Below are 16,433 nucleotides of genomic sequence, written 5' to 3'. Positions count from 1 at the left end.
CTATATGCTGCCCCATGTAAACTGCGTTGGCGGTCTCGGTCTTACTCCTGATGATTTTTGCCATCCTGGATCCAGTGTGCAAGGCAGCCTAAAAAAGGCATGCAGCCTTGCCTGAGCAGCTGCCCCTTGTTGCTGGGCAGGTTTCTTTGGAACACAATAATTTTGACAATCTATCAAGGAGGATTTTCTACTCTTGTCAACCGGGGCATGCATATGACAATTTCAGGGCCCTCCACCAAATTCAAATAAAAACTTAATATATGTACATTATAATTACCATTTAAAAAATTATAATGCCATGTAGTGATGAAGTTAGGTTTCTCAACATTCCTAAATGCCAAACTAAGTAGGCAGTCAACAGTATGATGTTTAACTGTCAAATTGAGCACTTCATTCTCTCCCTTTTTCTCTTAGCAGCATCTTAAAGGGTTCGATTCTAGTGGAATTTCATCAGCAGAAATTCTTTCCAGATCTCAGTTTTTATAGCAGCCTTATAGTGAACAATCGGGTTCTTTTTACTGTGCCCCTAGTTAGTTATGTTATGATTTCATGCCCTAGAACTAGCTTTTGTGGGAGCCCTTAATCAACAAAGATTAACAGATTAATCACAGAGTTCATGGACAAATCTTAAAATGTCAGATGCATTTACCCCTTGCTAAAGTTTTTGTACTGGTTTTAAGCTCATCTTTATCTACTGCAGAAACATGCATTATTTTGCCTGTTTATGACATAGCACCTTTGGAAATTTCCACGTAACTTTGAAGCAAATCAAGCTACCATATTAAAGCCACCTCTCCCAACACTCCCAGCCCTCTTTCAAAGAGGACCTCAAGTTAAAGCAGCATTCTTACAGTTGGAGAATGTTGGTGCCTGTGAGTAATTCCTACCACTTTGCTGTAGGGACTGTTTATCATCTTCCTTTTACAAGGCCAACACTAGGATGAGGCAAAGGAGACCCTAGGATGTAAAATGGAAGGAGGCATGCACTCTTAGAACCACACTCCTTAAATTTTGCAACTAGTCACTTGCTTGCCTCACCTTAGAACCAGCCCTGATCTTTCAAGAGGTATCATAATTTTCTGTGTTTATGTCCCCTCCCTGCATTTATAAGTTTTTGAGGCAGTTTGCACAATATATAGTATTGTGTCATAGATACGCTAAAATTTGGACCTGAAGTCAAGGACTGGAAATATTTTTGTTGTTATTCTGCTTTATATTTTAGTCTAGTATATTTTGTTGTTAATATCTTCCTAGTACTTAAATGGAGAAGTACAAGATTGCACATTCATTTATCTTCTGACAGATATGGACAACTTTTTCAGATTCGCGTTCCCACAAGTGCATGTATGTTTGTGTGTACACATTTATAAAAGTTACTCCAAATTTCCATACTGCTAGGTAGCTATGTGTATCCGATGTACGTATGGTAAGGAGGGCCACAAGATTTTACGACATTGCCTCCTGACCTGAGCCTTCTGTAAGAGAGGTTACGGAGCTGATCTGAAATAAAATTTTCATTGCTCTCAATTACAGATGTAACCTCTACAACCACATCCATAGAAATGGAGGGGCACGCCCAGAGACAGCTGAAAATAGGTCCCCATGAAAATGCAGTTTGGAACTTAGCGTACAATTTTGAGAAATAAAAAAAGAAGCAGATCATTTTAACTTAACACATTTAAGGTGTGAGATAATTAACCTTGAACTGCAACCAAATGCTCAGCACAAGTGTGTTTTTCAGTGTAGATGGCCTCCTCGTCAGGGACTCACCGAAGCCCTTGACAGGCCTCCCTTGCAGTTAGCCTTTTACCCGTTTCAGTTTTCTTGATTAGGTTATCTTGAATCGTTAGGGAGTTTATTTATTTTAATAGACACTTATTGGATTCATGAAAAGAGAATTCAGTGACGAAGAAACAAGAGCTGAATATTATCTGGCTCATTTCACACTTCAGAAGAGTCTCAACCAGCAGAAGAGAAATCCTTTCGTAGTTACGAAAGTTTGTTTGGGGACTTCGTGTGCTTCCATTTAGAAAGCGAACTGTCTGTGGTTAATAATATGAGTTTTCTTTTGAGATGCTCAGAAAACATTTCCTTTTGGTTACATATGCTGACATTTTCTGTATTGAAAATGTGGGTGAGTAAATGTCCTTTTAGATTTCTGTTGCAGGAAGGCTTGAGTCATTCTCCTGAAAAACTGTTCATTTGCCGACATACTCATTCATTGGAGTTCCTAGAGGGGCAAACAGGGGGGGGCTGTTGTTTACTATCTGTAGGTTGGGTTCACGATCAGCTCTGCATTTGACACGTCAGGGGGAACGGTAATGACTGTGACCAGGCTCTGCCTCTGAGGCCAGTACAACCTTACTCAACAGGAACAGTCCTTTATCTTTTTTGTTGGAGATTGAACCTGTGTTTTTTGCTGAGCAAATCCTGGTTTGTATTTGTTATGAAATACTAGAAAAATTGGGAAATTTGTCATCAATATAGAACTTAATTTTTTTAAGGACTTAATGTTTTTTTTAAGGGAAAAACATGAGGAAGCTGAAGTCATTACCTAGTGTCCTGGGGGTAGGAAAACAAGTACGGGTAACTGTGTACACAGTGACATTTCAGTACCACGGACAGGAACCTAACTCTCCCTGCTTGCTTCCCCTCCCCAATCACTTAGCCTTAAGTTTTAGAGCTAGGATTCAAGCTTCTATCTAATGGACTTCAAACTCAAACAGTAGCCTGTATTAAAAGGCCTTACTAGCCCTTACTGGTGTGGCTCAGTGGATTGAGCACTGGCCTGCAAACTGAAAGGATGCCAGTTTGATTCCCAGTCAGGGCACATGCCTGGGTTGTGGGCCAGGTTCCCAGTTAGGGGTGTGTGAGAGGCAGCTGATGGTTGTTTCTCTCACACATTGATGTTTCTCTCCCTCTTTTTCCCCCTGCCTTCCCCAATCTCTAAAAATAAATAAATAAAAATCTTTAAAAAAAAGAGACCTTACTGGTCATTTGAAAATTTTCAGCATTTTGGTGTGTAGCTTGGAAAGTATGTAGTCACTCATTTATTGATTACTTGACATTTTTAAACTTTTAAATTTTTATATTAGTGAAATCAATATTGCCTTTCCTCATTCATTTTAATCCAGGGAAGCTTTAAAATGCTTTATTTGGACAATACACAGAGAGAAACAATGACAAAAAGATGAGAACAGAATAAAAAATGATTGATACATTATGGCACTTAGTGTATTTGTCATTATCTTTTCAAATGAAAACTCCAGGAGGATGAAGCTGATGAAGTATGTACTTTATTACTGCCAGGTCATTGTGAGTCCATGGGGCTCTTGACTTTATCATAGTGTTTTCTCTAATGATTTCTTGTTAGGGAGGGAGGGATGAGGGAAGGAAGGAATGGAGAGAGGCAAGAAGGAGAAAAAGAAAGAAAAGTGAACTTCATCATATTTAAAAGTCTTCTATAACTTCCAGGGCCCATAGGATTAAGATGAATTTATTTTTTGCATGGTATTCTTTATAATCTGATCCCAACCTCCATTTCTAGATAGTGATTTAGCCCCACAAAGTTGCTCCTGATCCCCAGATGTGATCATTGTGTAAGTCTGTGCATTGCTGATAGTGTTACCTTTGCGTGGAATGTGATTCTGATCACTTCCTCTCCCCACGTGGTGAAATCTTTCTTTATCTTTCAAGGATCACTTTATATGTCATATTCTCTATGGTGACATTTTTTTCTGAGCTTCATTGTCATAATCACTCACTTCCTTGCTGGTGATTTCAATCAACTTTTTAAGTAAAAAATAATAATGAAATTAAATAATACATGTAACATACCAACACATGGCGTAGTACACAGTAGATGGATGTTCAAGCTTATAAACTGAACTAACGTTCTGAGAGAATCTTGTCACTGATTGCACTTATGTAATGGGGTAAGTTGGATCACCCCATTTTCTTTATTACATTCGTGCATTACGGGTGGGAAAAGAAATCTCAGAACATTGACAGGGTTGCTTCTGAAAAACAGTGCTCCTTTCCAACTATAACTCTTCGAATTTGAGACTGTAAAACATTCCTCTATGCTAATTGCTATGCATGCTAATAATTTCATTTCAATCGGATGAGCATTTATTGAGCAATTTTTACGTGCAAGGAACCACACTCTTCTCCGAATGTGGTAACGTGAATAAGAAGCTACCCCTCTCCCTCCTCCCCCGTCAGGAAGCTGACCGTCCTGATGGGGACACCGACATGCCCACTCATAACAATAATAACCAAATTGTGTAAGAGTAAAAGCAAAATTCTTTGGAGTCATGCAGGAGAGAGCAGCCAGTTTTTATAGGTTGGGGTGAGACCATGTTGGCTAAACCTTAAGGTACAGCTTCTCGTGAGGGACAGAGGGTTACATATGAGACATTTCATTCAGTAGAGTCACATGAGGAATACTAGCTGTGTTCAAACATTGTAATGCACTTAGCCTCAGTTTTATCATACTAAGAAAACTAAACTGATTCTATAAATACTCCACCATCCTTTGGTTAAAACACAACCAGTCTAAAAGAGAAATCACGTATGAGGTATATATCCTGGTCCATGCATGGAGATAGGAATGTACCAAATGTATTCAGGCACTGAAAATAATTCACTGTACCAGGAGCACAAGGTCAATAGGGGAACTGATAGGAGATGAGACCGTAAAGGAGAAACAGCAGCAAATTGTGGTTCTTACTGTTTCCTCTATTAATGCTTTTGAGTTGTGAACTAGAGATATCTCATTTAAATAAATCATTAATGACTACCTCTTTGCTAAAGGGTAAACTAAGGGGTTATTACTCATCTTCCAAAAAGAGATGATGGCACAGTTCTTCAAGTAGTAAGCATTCCTAACACATTTACAACGTGATTTGCTTTATAAATTTAGATTGACACACAACTTTTCAGGAACACGTGGATTTGTAAATAAACTATATTTTGACGGGTGTCCATGTTGCCTCACCTGCATAGTTGAAAAGGATGGTCAGGCTTGTTTTTTCTACCAAGGGAAATATATTTGTTTATGAGGCTGACAAGATGGCTAAAATGAGATGTTAATAGATGTCATTTGCTTATGCACTGAGTGCTTGGGAACTCTAACCACTGATTGCAAGGACACAGCATTTAAATGTATATTCTTTCTCTGGTTTAGATTTTGAAGGTAAAAGGGTTTTAATAGTAAACACCTTGGCATCATTACACTTAGGCTCCCTGCATATTTTTCTGTGTAAACCTTACAGCAAAAAATTATTGTAGTAGAATAGTCAAAACCGAGAAATGAACATTGTTTTACTACTATAAACTAAAATTTTTATTCTAATTTTGGTAGCTTTCCCACCAGTGTCCATTTTCTGTGCCAGGTCCCCACCCAGGAACCACATTGCAGTTTGTTAGTTCTCCTTAGTTTTCTGTAGTCCGTGACCATTCCTCAGTCTTTCCTCTTTTTTTAGTGCCCTTGCCATTTTTCCAGAGTACTGGCTTATTCTGTTGAACGTCTCTCCATTTGGGTTTGTCATAATTCGACTGAAGTCCTTCGAAGTGCATCATGTCCTGGGGCTCATGGTGTTGCTGTGTCATCACTGGTGATGTTGACCTTGATCACTTGGTCAAGGTGATTTTGTATTTGTACTTAATAATTAATCATTATCTACTATTTCTGAAAAAATGACAAGGTAACTGATCATGGAATGTGGAGACCATCTTTTACAGTTAAGTTCTCAGAAGCTCCAAATGGGTAACCCACTTGCCCAAAAATCACCAGTTCTTTAGTGCCAGAGCTGGAGCTTAGTGGTGTGGTGTCAGGGATGCAGGTTGCATGCTCTTGAAGTACAGCTTCCCACAGGGGATGGAGGGTTGAATAGGAGACCTTTCAGCCAACGGAGTAACACGAGGAATACGAGGTGTGCTCAGACACTTGTAATTCATCTAGCCTTAGTTTTACCGTACTAAAAAACCCTGACTACATGAATATTTCGCCGACTTTTGGTCAAAACGTATATCCAGAGTAAAAGAGAAATATCTAGGTGTGTGCCCTCAGTTCATGGTCCCTGCTCACAGAGCTGGCCCAGGCTGGCAGTCAGAGGAACTTCTGCATCAGCATTTCTGAAGTGAAAATAATTCTCCTGGAATGCTCCACATCACACATAGGGAACAACAACAGAAAACCTACTTGAGATTTTTAACAGAAAAAGGAGATTTGTTTATTAATAATTCATGAGTTCCCATTGAACATGCACGACAGAAACAGTGCTATTCAATAGAGAATACTGTCATCTGTCACTGTTTTATTTGACATTTACACTTTTTTTTTTTTGCCTGATACTGCAAAACTTTCTTGGATGGCATGCAAAAATTATATAAATGAAAAAAAAATCCCAGTGTGGGGACTCTTTATCTCTTCTGTGATGGGTTCACTCACAGTGGCATACATGTGTGTTCGTGAAGGAGTATGACGCTTTGTCACACATTCATTAGCCACCAAACAAGCAAATAGAGACCCAACAGAGAAAACAGAGATAAGCGTCGTAAATGGACTGGTGGAAGGATTGCGCGAATAAAAAGATGGAGGGGTGAGATGGGAAGTGAGGTGGAAGAACAGATTTCCGGAAGGTAAGCATAAAATAGGGAGAGTGAGCGGTGAGTTGGACTGCGGAGAAGGCAAATCATGGCTGCCATAGAGAAAACTGACAAAAATACATTGCCGTTTCAAATGCAAAATAAATATTTATAAATGGCATTGCAGGAGCTCCACTGGTAGGGAATATGGGCATTTAGTACAAGAGCAAGTTAAAGTTAGAGCACCTTGCAGTTTTGTGCTGGTGTAAGGCTCTTGACAATCTTTCTGCTCTGTAGGTTAGTTATTATTTATAAAAATCACAGAACCAGCTGATACATTCATAAGCTAATTATTGAAGCAGCTGGGTACACATGGTGCAATATGTCCAAGGCTGTGAAGTATCACAGATTTCTTGGGGCCTGCTGTGGTGGGGGTGCGCTGGTGAAGGCTCCATCCCTTAATCTGATCAGCCAAGCAAACACTTTGTGGGGAAACTAGATTAATAACCCTCTAAATACCATGAATGTGCTTCATCTTCAAAACCGGGTTCCCTTAAACACGCTATTAGCTCGGCTCCATCAGGGATTTGAGGAAGTTCTCTGGTGCCCTAAGAACAGGGTCTTGTTGGCTACCTCCCTGTGCCAGAAATTAATTTGGTTTGCTTATGTCTGCACACATGATCACACTTGTGTCTAATCCGCTCCCTAATAGCTTCAAGGTCAGGACCCAGCATGTCAGTGGGCAAATTGAGCACTACACTTCTTAAAGACGGATGGCAGACAGCACGCCGTCCATAACGAGGCCTGTAGTCTGTTCTAAGTGATTGTAATGAGTGCAGATTACAACAGCACATATAAATCAAATGCGGCAATGAACGTCGTGTGAGACGTTTTGAGTACTATAAGTGAAGATGCCACTCAGCTGTCACCTGTCTCCTTTCAAGCTGTGGCTTCCCACAATGCAATTCACTCCTTAAGCAGAACAGCAGGTGCTGTCCTCCTGAAGGTCTGGGCATCTCAGAACTTCATCTTTTAACAGATGTAGGTTTTGTTTTTATTTTCTGTTAAATGATTGGTCTGCATGCCCTAGCTTCCCCTGGGGGATGTTAAACATACCTGTTTGAAAAAAATGAAAGAGTTCAGTGGGAGACTTATTCAGATCTGTGAAAAGACAGAGAAATAGGAGCTTATTTTTTCCACAGATGGTTTATTTTCCATTTCAAGAATCCTTTCTTTGTACAAAGAAACCCTTGAGGAAACACTTTGGGACTAGGAGAGTTTTAAAAATACAATTTATTTTCTGATAGAGATAAAAAATTTGTTTTCAGCTTTTCATATATGTTGCACCTTGAAAATCAACCATTACCTGTCTCTCCACTGAGTTAAAAAAATCTATGAAAATATGTGGAAAAACATTTCCAAGCAAATGATTAGATATCTTGTTTTCATTCTTCCTAACCCTCTAACTCTCCCCAGCTCCCAGTTTATTGTAAGAAAAGATCAGGTCTGCGCAAATGTGGCCTCTCACTTGTAAAAACAAGGCAGTGTTGTGTTACAGATTAGTTTATAAATCCCCAGCGGCTTCACAGTTCAGTGCCTACAGCTGCTGCAGATGGGCCTGGGTTTTTGTCTCTTCGTGGTGCTGCGGCCAGCAGTTGAAGGGGAAAATGGAATGATCAGGTTATTAACATGGAGGCCGCGAGGAAGAGGCTGCACAATGAGAACAGCTGGTGTTGCTGTCTTGGCTGATGCAGCGGAGATAATCAAATCTTGCCTTTTTTTGGGTAAAGGCAGAAGACACAGTGGAGTGTCAGACAAACAACGGCTTATGATATTATATGGGGTTTTTAGAATGCGTGTCAGGAACTTTCATTGGCTTAGAAGTTACAATATAGAAATTTGTTGAGGTTTGAGATTTATTTTTCACAAAGTCATTTGTGTTTGCTTATGCACCTTTAGAAAAATCCTTACTCTTTTGCAAGAGGCGTGATGTGGGACACTACTTGCTTTTAAAATTAGCGATGTAGCTTAGAAATGATGGGTTAGAAAGCTACTGGGTAAAATATTTTGACATGAGTCAGTGAGCGATGTTGACAGCATCCTCTGTATTATTTTCATATAATCTATCATTATTTGCATTACATTTTCTTTCTCGTGCAGTTGCGAGCGAGAGAACATCCGGATGCCAGGGTTGGGAGGCATTCGTTTGCAGGTGTGACCCGACCAACTGCCTACCTTCCTGCAGGTGTGGCTGGGGTGGGAAAGTGATGGTTAACAGGGCCTAGAGCCCAAGGCATGCAGAGATGGAGCAAATACACAATTTTTTTTTCATTCTAGCTAAGGTGGTTGTTTCAGTTTTGTGGCATTATTGATAATTGTAAGACTGTTTTCTCCCCAGGGAATTCAGTGCTATTCACACTTAGACATTTTTACTCCTTTAAAATTTGTGATCTCATAATACATATTTGTTCATCTTCACTCTTTTCTTAGGATGGAATACTATCCAATTAAGTAATTTTAAAAAAATTGTAGTAGGCCAACACAAATTTCTTTTTTCTGAGGTTAGATAACTATATTCTTCCTTGAGTATTTCTACAAAGGAACTGTAAATTAACTGAGAATGTATGTGATAGGAAGGGTGATAAGGTAACAGGAGTGAAGATTCTCAGGCATTGGTGTAAACCAGTGTGGTTATTGGTTGGTTTTTGAGTGGTCAGGCTGTTTCAGGATCTCCCCAGGTCGGTGGGAACAATTTTGACAAAAAATGTAATAACATGGGATGGCACTTCGCTGCAGTCAAGCCATCCTCTGCTGCTCTGCACTCGAAGGGTGAACTCAAGTGACCTTCTCTCTCTAGGGCTGGCTGTGTGAACTGCTCCGCTGGAAGGAGAATCCCAGCCCAGAAAACCGCACACTCTGGGAGAACCTCTGTACCATCCGTCGCTTCCTGAACCTTCCGCAGCATGAGAGGGATGTGATCTATGAGGAGGAGTCCAGGCATCACCACAGCGAGCGCATGCAGCACGTGGTCCAGCTCCCGCCTGAGCCGGTGCAGGTCAGTGCTCCGTTCTTCCAGGCTGAGCAAGGCTGTTTGTGCTGGCAGCTCTGGGGTGTCAAAGCGTACATCACATGAGCTCCCCTAGGAAGGTGTCTCGTGCCATGTCCATGAGAACAAGGATGCCTCTCTCTCCACGGGAAGAGTGTGTTTAACTGTGTGTTTTTGTGTGCATGTACACACACATGATCACGCAGACAGAGAAAAATGACTGACAAGTCAGATCCAAAGGCTGATCCTTTCCTAAGGGCGTTTACTAGTGGGATTGTGAAACAAGTGCATTCATTCAGAATTAAATCTCCCAATAATAAAACATCATTCATAGTTCTCGTCGGTTTACTTTCTAAAGAAATCACTCTGAAGTAGCCAATGAATTGATTCAAAATTCCTCAAAGAATGTTTGATTGGGCTGTGGAAAAAATATCCACATGGCAGGGGTGTCCAACCCTCTTGCAGCCCAGGATGGCTATGAAATTGGCCCAAAATAAAATCGTAAATTTACCCCAAAACTTTTTATGCGCATCAGTTTTCGTTGGTGTTTGTATATTTAATGGGTGGCCCAAGATAACTCTTCTTTTTCCAGCATGGCCGAAAGACACCAAAAGGTTGGACATCCCTGATTGAGACTATTATTGAACTCAACCGAAGCATTGAGAGAAATTATTGATACATTCTTAGAATTTTAAGATGAGTTTTTGCCAACTTTGGTTTCATTTGAGTCACATGTGCTGTTGCTTTGTTTTTATTATCATTGAGAGAAATATTTTTTTCTAAAAGCAATTCAGTTTAACTACTTAAAAATCAGTAGTTTTGGAAGAAATATTACCGGTAACTAGGGTTTCTAAGGCTACACCCCTTGGAGTTTTGCCCACAGGTTGTTTTGGTAGGTGATGAGTTTTGTTCTACTACCCAATACCACCAATCCCAGCGGCCACCAAAGAGGACTCTTCAGAGCCTCTGTCTGACCTCCTTTTGTGTAGCCAGAAGAGAAAGGTTGGGGCAGGAGTGCATGTAGGTGTGTGTGTGTGTAAAGAGTAGAAGAGAAGATTAGGAGAATGATGGGGTGCGCTTTCTTGATTAAGATGTCATAGGGGCGGTGGTGGAGGATGGAGTAAGATGCTCTACCCTGAAGTTCCCTATCTCCTTTCTCCTTGGCCCACTCTTACATGCCTGGGGGAGAGGTCAGAAGTGAATTGGTCCCTTTTATCCCATTTCATCCAAACATTGACATCTCAGGCAATGCTTTCATGTTCTCATTGGTCAGTTTCCTTAGTCACAGAGTGAATTGCCCAAATGATTAGACTCCTGAATTTGTAGAACTAGGAGCACCTGGGGGCAGTCTCTTACACTATCCACAGTAAACTCAGAGTGGGTGGGTGACGAGGGTGGGCTGATATGTGGTGGAGCCCACCCTTCTGGCTCTGGACTGATGCTTGGGTGAGTCATTCCTCAAAGGTGAGCCCCAGGATTTACCCTTCAGTACTCACCATGCCCCTCCTCGTCCCTCCCTGGCTGGGGCCTCCTTCGAACACCGCACCACCTCCCAGTTAGGTCAGCACACCGGGTGACGTAGAGCGGTGGTTTTCATAGTTTGACAGTTAGTAGAAATTAAAATTAAAGAGGGATCCAATATAAGTTCACTAACTTATAATTTAGGAAAATTAATTTACATGAAAAATTTAAGGAAAGCTCCCATTTATTATCCATATATTTAATGAAATGAAATATTTTTAGTAACAAAACAAATTAATGAAAAGTTTAGCCACAGACAACAGGTCTTATAAACTGTATACATTCAATCATATAAAAAATTCTCCATCACCCTTGATTTTTTCTTATTTTGATATAAATGGGTCAAAATTTTTATGTCCAACCAACACAAAGCCAAAAGCTAGCTTCAGGGAACCATTGGCTTTGTGTGGATTTTTCATTCAGTGGTCATCTTCCTTCAATCCAGGAAAAGCAGGAAAGGAGTAAAAAGCTGCTTTACTCTACACATTAATAAATAACATCCCATTTTAAATCTCAGTTTTATTTTGAACTTGTAAATTTAGAGAAGTTTGTGATAAAAATACTAAAACTTACTCTCCATTGTAATTGAGAACTTCCCTTTATTTGGAAGATGTTGGCTCCTATACATTTCTGTCTCCATTTTTTTGGCCAGAAATTCTCATTTCTATGAGGCCCCTATGTTTAGGGAACTAAAGGAAATTCAACATGATGTTTTGTCTTTTAACTGACCAGTCTGAGGAAAGTAAATCTTAAAAGCAGACAGACAATTGATTTATGAGTTTTATTACCTTTTATGTTAGTATATCAAAACCAGAGTATGCTAACAATATTTAATGGCAATAATAATGACATTAATGACAATAATAAATTAAAGAGTCCATCTGTAATTTTTGTGTTCATTTTTAAGCACTTTGCAGATATTAATATTAACTTCTGATATCACTAAGAGACTTCTTTTGTTTTGTAAGAGGTTACTCGTCACTCAGATCTTGACTAGAGAGTTTACAAATGGGGCAAATTTCCCTACATTGACTTTGCCTCAGCCATCGACCTGGAGCCCATAACTGCCGTGGAGCTCATCAAATACGTCACTTTCTCTTTCGCGTGGTGCCTGGGTCCACGGGCTGCCACTCTGAAGGCCGCGTTTTGTTTGTCAGCAAGGTACACAGTTTTGGATTAATTATTTATTAGTCATGATATGAAAAATAAGGAAAAATGACTGGAAATCTGGAGACTGGAGAATACAATTGATACAGCCTCTGCGATTTGGGAAGTGCTATTTTCAGAAATGTCCCAAAGTGCTAAAATTAATCTGTAATTGTCCAAAAGTTAAGCCATTGGACTCAGGATTGAACTTCACTTGTATCCTTACACCAAATGAAATTTTAAGGAGATATGATTGCTTACATATTTTAGGAACTTTAAAATTTGTGTGTAGTAACATTTGTTTGCCAGTGTTACATTTCGTCTAATTAGGCAGAAAATGCACCATTATTAAATCGTTAAGTATGGGTGAAATCAGTGATTATTAAGAGCTTCTGGTATGTGTAGCATATTAAAATGCATGCATTATGGTCATAGAAGGGGGCCATTTCAGTTTCTTTAAGCAGTTAGGGTGCACTGCTCCCCAATTTTTCTTATGTAGTAGGGATATGAAGCAATGACCTTTGTGCACAGTTACCTGCCATGTTAGTTTGTCGAATGAGAGCCCCACGCGGTGCTGGACCACAGGAGGCGCTTCCCACCCCGACTGCCCAGTTGGCATGTTCGGTGATGCTGAGAAGCTTCCCAGAGTCAGAACCCCTCCCCCCTCACAGAAAGAAGAGAGGAAATTTTTCTTGCTGTTTGTTTGCAAATGGCTTACAAATTGATAGGCTTACATTGCCTGCAGCTGTGTTTCTTTTTTAAAGCCCTTAGAGGGTTTTAAAATTTTAAACCCACATTTAAAAAATCAGGAGATTTCACATAAAAATCCAGATTTCACATAACAATCCAAAAAATCAGAAGATCTGAAGCACTGGGCCGCTTGGCTGGAGCCGATGCCTTCCATGCAGGGCGCACACTCGCTGTGCTGCTGCCCAGTCCTCATCACCCACCCTCTGTGTCCACATACACCCATATACACCCCTTCATTTAGGCCTCGCTCTTGTCACCTTGTCACGTCACTCCGCCCCTGTAAGGCCACCTTGCCCCTGTGACTCCAGCTTTACACTGAAGCCGCCACACCAAAGCTGCATGTGTCTTTGCCTTGTGGTTCTGATTTCTCCCATAGTAACCATTTTGTGCTATTTATTTTTATAACCCTGACGCCTAACAGAAGCCTTTGCACGCTTACCAAGAAGTGCAAGGTGATCGTATTTCCCTTCAGAGGTGAAGCTAGGTTATGGGTGATGCTAAGTCGGGCTTGGGGCTACTAAGAGACGCTGTCAGCCCCAGAGACAGGGGTCCAGGAAGAGTGAGGTGGCTCTTCCCCTGGAATTCCTGTCTCTGCAGGCGGCGTATAGCTTTGATGCCACGTGGAATCATCTGGTTTCTACAGTGTTCTGTTTGGTACTCTGCGTCTCTCCAGAAACCCCCATTTAAGCCCCAGCTGTGTACAAGGCGACTTTCCAGGCTCTGAACACACTTTGTAAAGTGGACCCCTCCAGTCCCCGGGTCCTCACTGGAGGACTCCTGCCACAGGGGGAGAAAACTGGTTCTTCGGGGGGGCATAAAACATCTTCAGTTTGCAATGTTTTGTGGCCCTTCAAAGGGAGATAGTCAGTATATCCTTGCTCTTAAAGTTTTGCGAAGCAGAGAAAATTAGGGGGGAAAATTCCTAAACAGGCTCCTTCGGGGGGTACCCCGAAAAGGGGGGTTGTGAAATACAGATATGCATACTATTTCTAGCCCGTGTAAATGTAGCACAGCGAAGACCAACCTAGGTAAGATGACGTGGTGAGGCAAACTGAAACGGTCCATGAAAACGATGAGGCAAATTCTATTTTGCACGCCAAAAGTTGGAGACAAAATTATTTCTTGCGGTTGTAGTGATTTTCTCCCTGGTGGTTATTATGACCTGAGGCCCTAAACTGAATGGATATCCTCAACTTAGAATCAAAAACTAGTTAGGTCAGAGTATTCATTATTAACAACTGCATTTTACAATTGGAAAAACTGCAGCAGAGACGCTGAGCCTCGCCTGAAGCCAGGGCACCCGCTGAGTGAAAACGCAGGCGTGTCCTGGCATCCAGTCTCCCCTCTGACCGCACTTCTCCTTTAACGCACCGGGAGGAGAGGACATTGCTCATGCTGTGACTAGGTCACTGAGTGGGGTTGACTGGGGAGCATTTGCCAAATCGTTCATGTCTGTGTAGTTCATGCTTTATTGCTTTATTATATTTCCACCACAGTGCTTCCATGGGTTATTTTGGAAGTCCAGGAATTCTGAGCTTGCTGCTCTGTGGTTTCCTGACAAGTACTTGTTTTAAAATTCCATGCCGTACACTGAGGAAGAATGTGAGACCTGGTAGGGGACAGCCGACACCGGCAGTGTGCCTCTGCTTCATTCGGGGAGGCACGGCGGAGGCTCTGTGGTTCCTGACCCGCCGACTCCCATGGGTACCAGCCAGTGGGGACTTGGACCCCATGGGATATAGTGTCTGGAGATATTTTGGGTTATTATAACTTGGGGATGCTACTGGTATCCACTGGGCGGAGGCCTGGAATGCTGCCGAATGTTCCCCAATACACAGAACAATGCCCCCCACCCCCCAAACCGAGGCTTCCCTGTCCAGTAACGTCAGTAGTGCTGGGGCTGAGACACCCGGTCTAGACACACTATTCATTGCTAACAGTGTGAGATAAAAAGTTGTAATTATGACTGAGGTTGATTTTAAGTTTTTCCTGTACAAATACCAGTGATGATGATGATGATGATGATGATAACAATAACAGTTCTTAGCCCAATAGCAGCTAGCCTTTTTGGAAACTAGGCTTCCAAATAGTTTCCAGAGACTATTACGTCTTCTTTTCTTCAAACCTTGTGAAAAAACCAAGAGGGAGGGCAGTTTTTATCTACTTTTACATGTGAAACTGAGGCTTAGAAACGTTGAGTAACCTGCCCAAAGTGAGACCTTAAATCCATATTTGTCTCCCCCAGTGTCGGACTGCTACCTGCAGGCTGGGAAGGACTGCTAACGTGCTTCTCTGAGCTCTTGCCATTAGCTCTCTGTATTATGTACGCCTGCCTATGCACACAATGCAATTTTGAATCATTCTCCTGACTAGATCTAGTTTTGTGAGCTTTCTTTTTACGGGATACGTAATGCAGTGAAACCTATATACCCTGGGTGGGATGTCAAAGAAGCAACGTGACTGAAATTTCTATCTCTCACCAAGTGTATTTGAGATAGCTTTAGAATGTGACTCTCACTGCTGGTGTTTGAGGAAACTTTAAATCTGCCATCAAGCCCTGAGGATTCATTCATGCCTTTCTACTCCAGACTTAGCTCTATCTTGATTTGTGGACTTGCTTCTGAAAGGACTTCTAAGCAAAGAAATACATAAGCTAATTAGTTAATCAGTTATGGATCTTTACAAATTCTCTAACCAGGTTACTAAAATTTTTCCCACCTTGGATTCATTCCAAGTTCCTATGTGAAGCCTTCTGTCTGAATGGGTCTTCAGAGTTTTAAAACCCTACTCTAGTCCTGAGGAGAACTGCAGATGAACACTTGTCATTTTTAATGGAATATTGTATAAGTAGGTCCTCACTTGGGAAGTCCACGGCCTTCAAGGAGGAACCACACTAGTTTTTTTTCATATTACTGTTATGTTATCCTGTATGCAGTTATTCTTCATTACTGTGCTACTAGTTAGCGTTTCAACATGTCCAAACTTTCTACTGTGTCATTTGGGAATATAGAGAAGATTTGGAGTTCATTTGAAGCCAATTTTTTTTTTCTAGAAAATGGACACTTCTGTCTTGGGTTGACCTTCTTCCAAAGTGAAGTGGACGTGTTGCTCTGAGTAATGATGTCAGAAAATTGAAGGACCTTATTAGAGTTTGTAGCCAGTAGATTAGACGTTAGCTAAGACTGTTTTTTCCAGAGATTTAGGCAAGTTGCTTCCCTACTTTTCAAATTTAAAGTTTCTTAAAGTTTTTCTTTTACCAGACATTCTGACAAAGAATATTCAGCTTAAGAAATTTTGGCTCAATCACTAGAGATATAGTCAAAGAAATTGAGGGTGGTAAAGCTTCATGAAAATCCAGGACTGTGAAGATGGTTAGACT

The 16,433-nt window shown here is 41.0% G+C and overlaps 1 protein-coding gene across 3 annotated transcripts in view; it reads left to right on the top strand.

The window, feature by feature from the left end:
* The window catches only part of SATB2 (SATB homeobox 2), a 180,114-nt gene that overhangs the window by 135,158 nt on the left and 28,523 nt on the right, over positions 1 to 16,433 (top strand). For all 3 annotated transcript variants that reach the window (XM_053918904.2, XM_024563955.4, XM_024563956.4), the window contains one exon: positions 9,449 to 9,646. In XM_053918904.2, coding sequence (XP_053774879.1) covers positions 9,449 to 9,646 — 198 coding nt within the window. The remainder of the gene's footprint in view (positions 1 to 9,448; positions 9,647 to 16,433) is intronic.

Source organism: Desmodus rotundus, chromosome 2, assembly GCF_022682495.2.
Source record: "Desmodus rotundus isolate HL8 chromosome 2, HLdesRot8A.1, whole genome shotgun sequence".
NCBI lineage: Eukaryota > Metazoa > Chordata > Mammalia > Chiroptera > Phyllostomidae > Desmodus > Desmodus rotundus.
The sequence above is the reverse complement of the archived record's forward strand: the minus strand, read 5'-3'. Positions and strand labels throughout refer to the sequence as shown.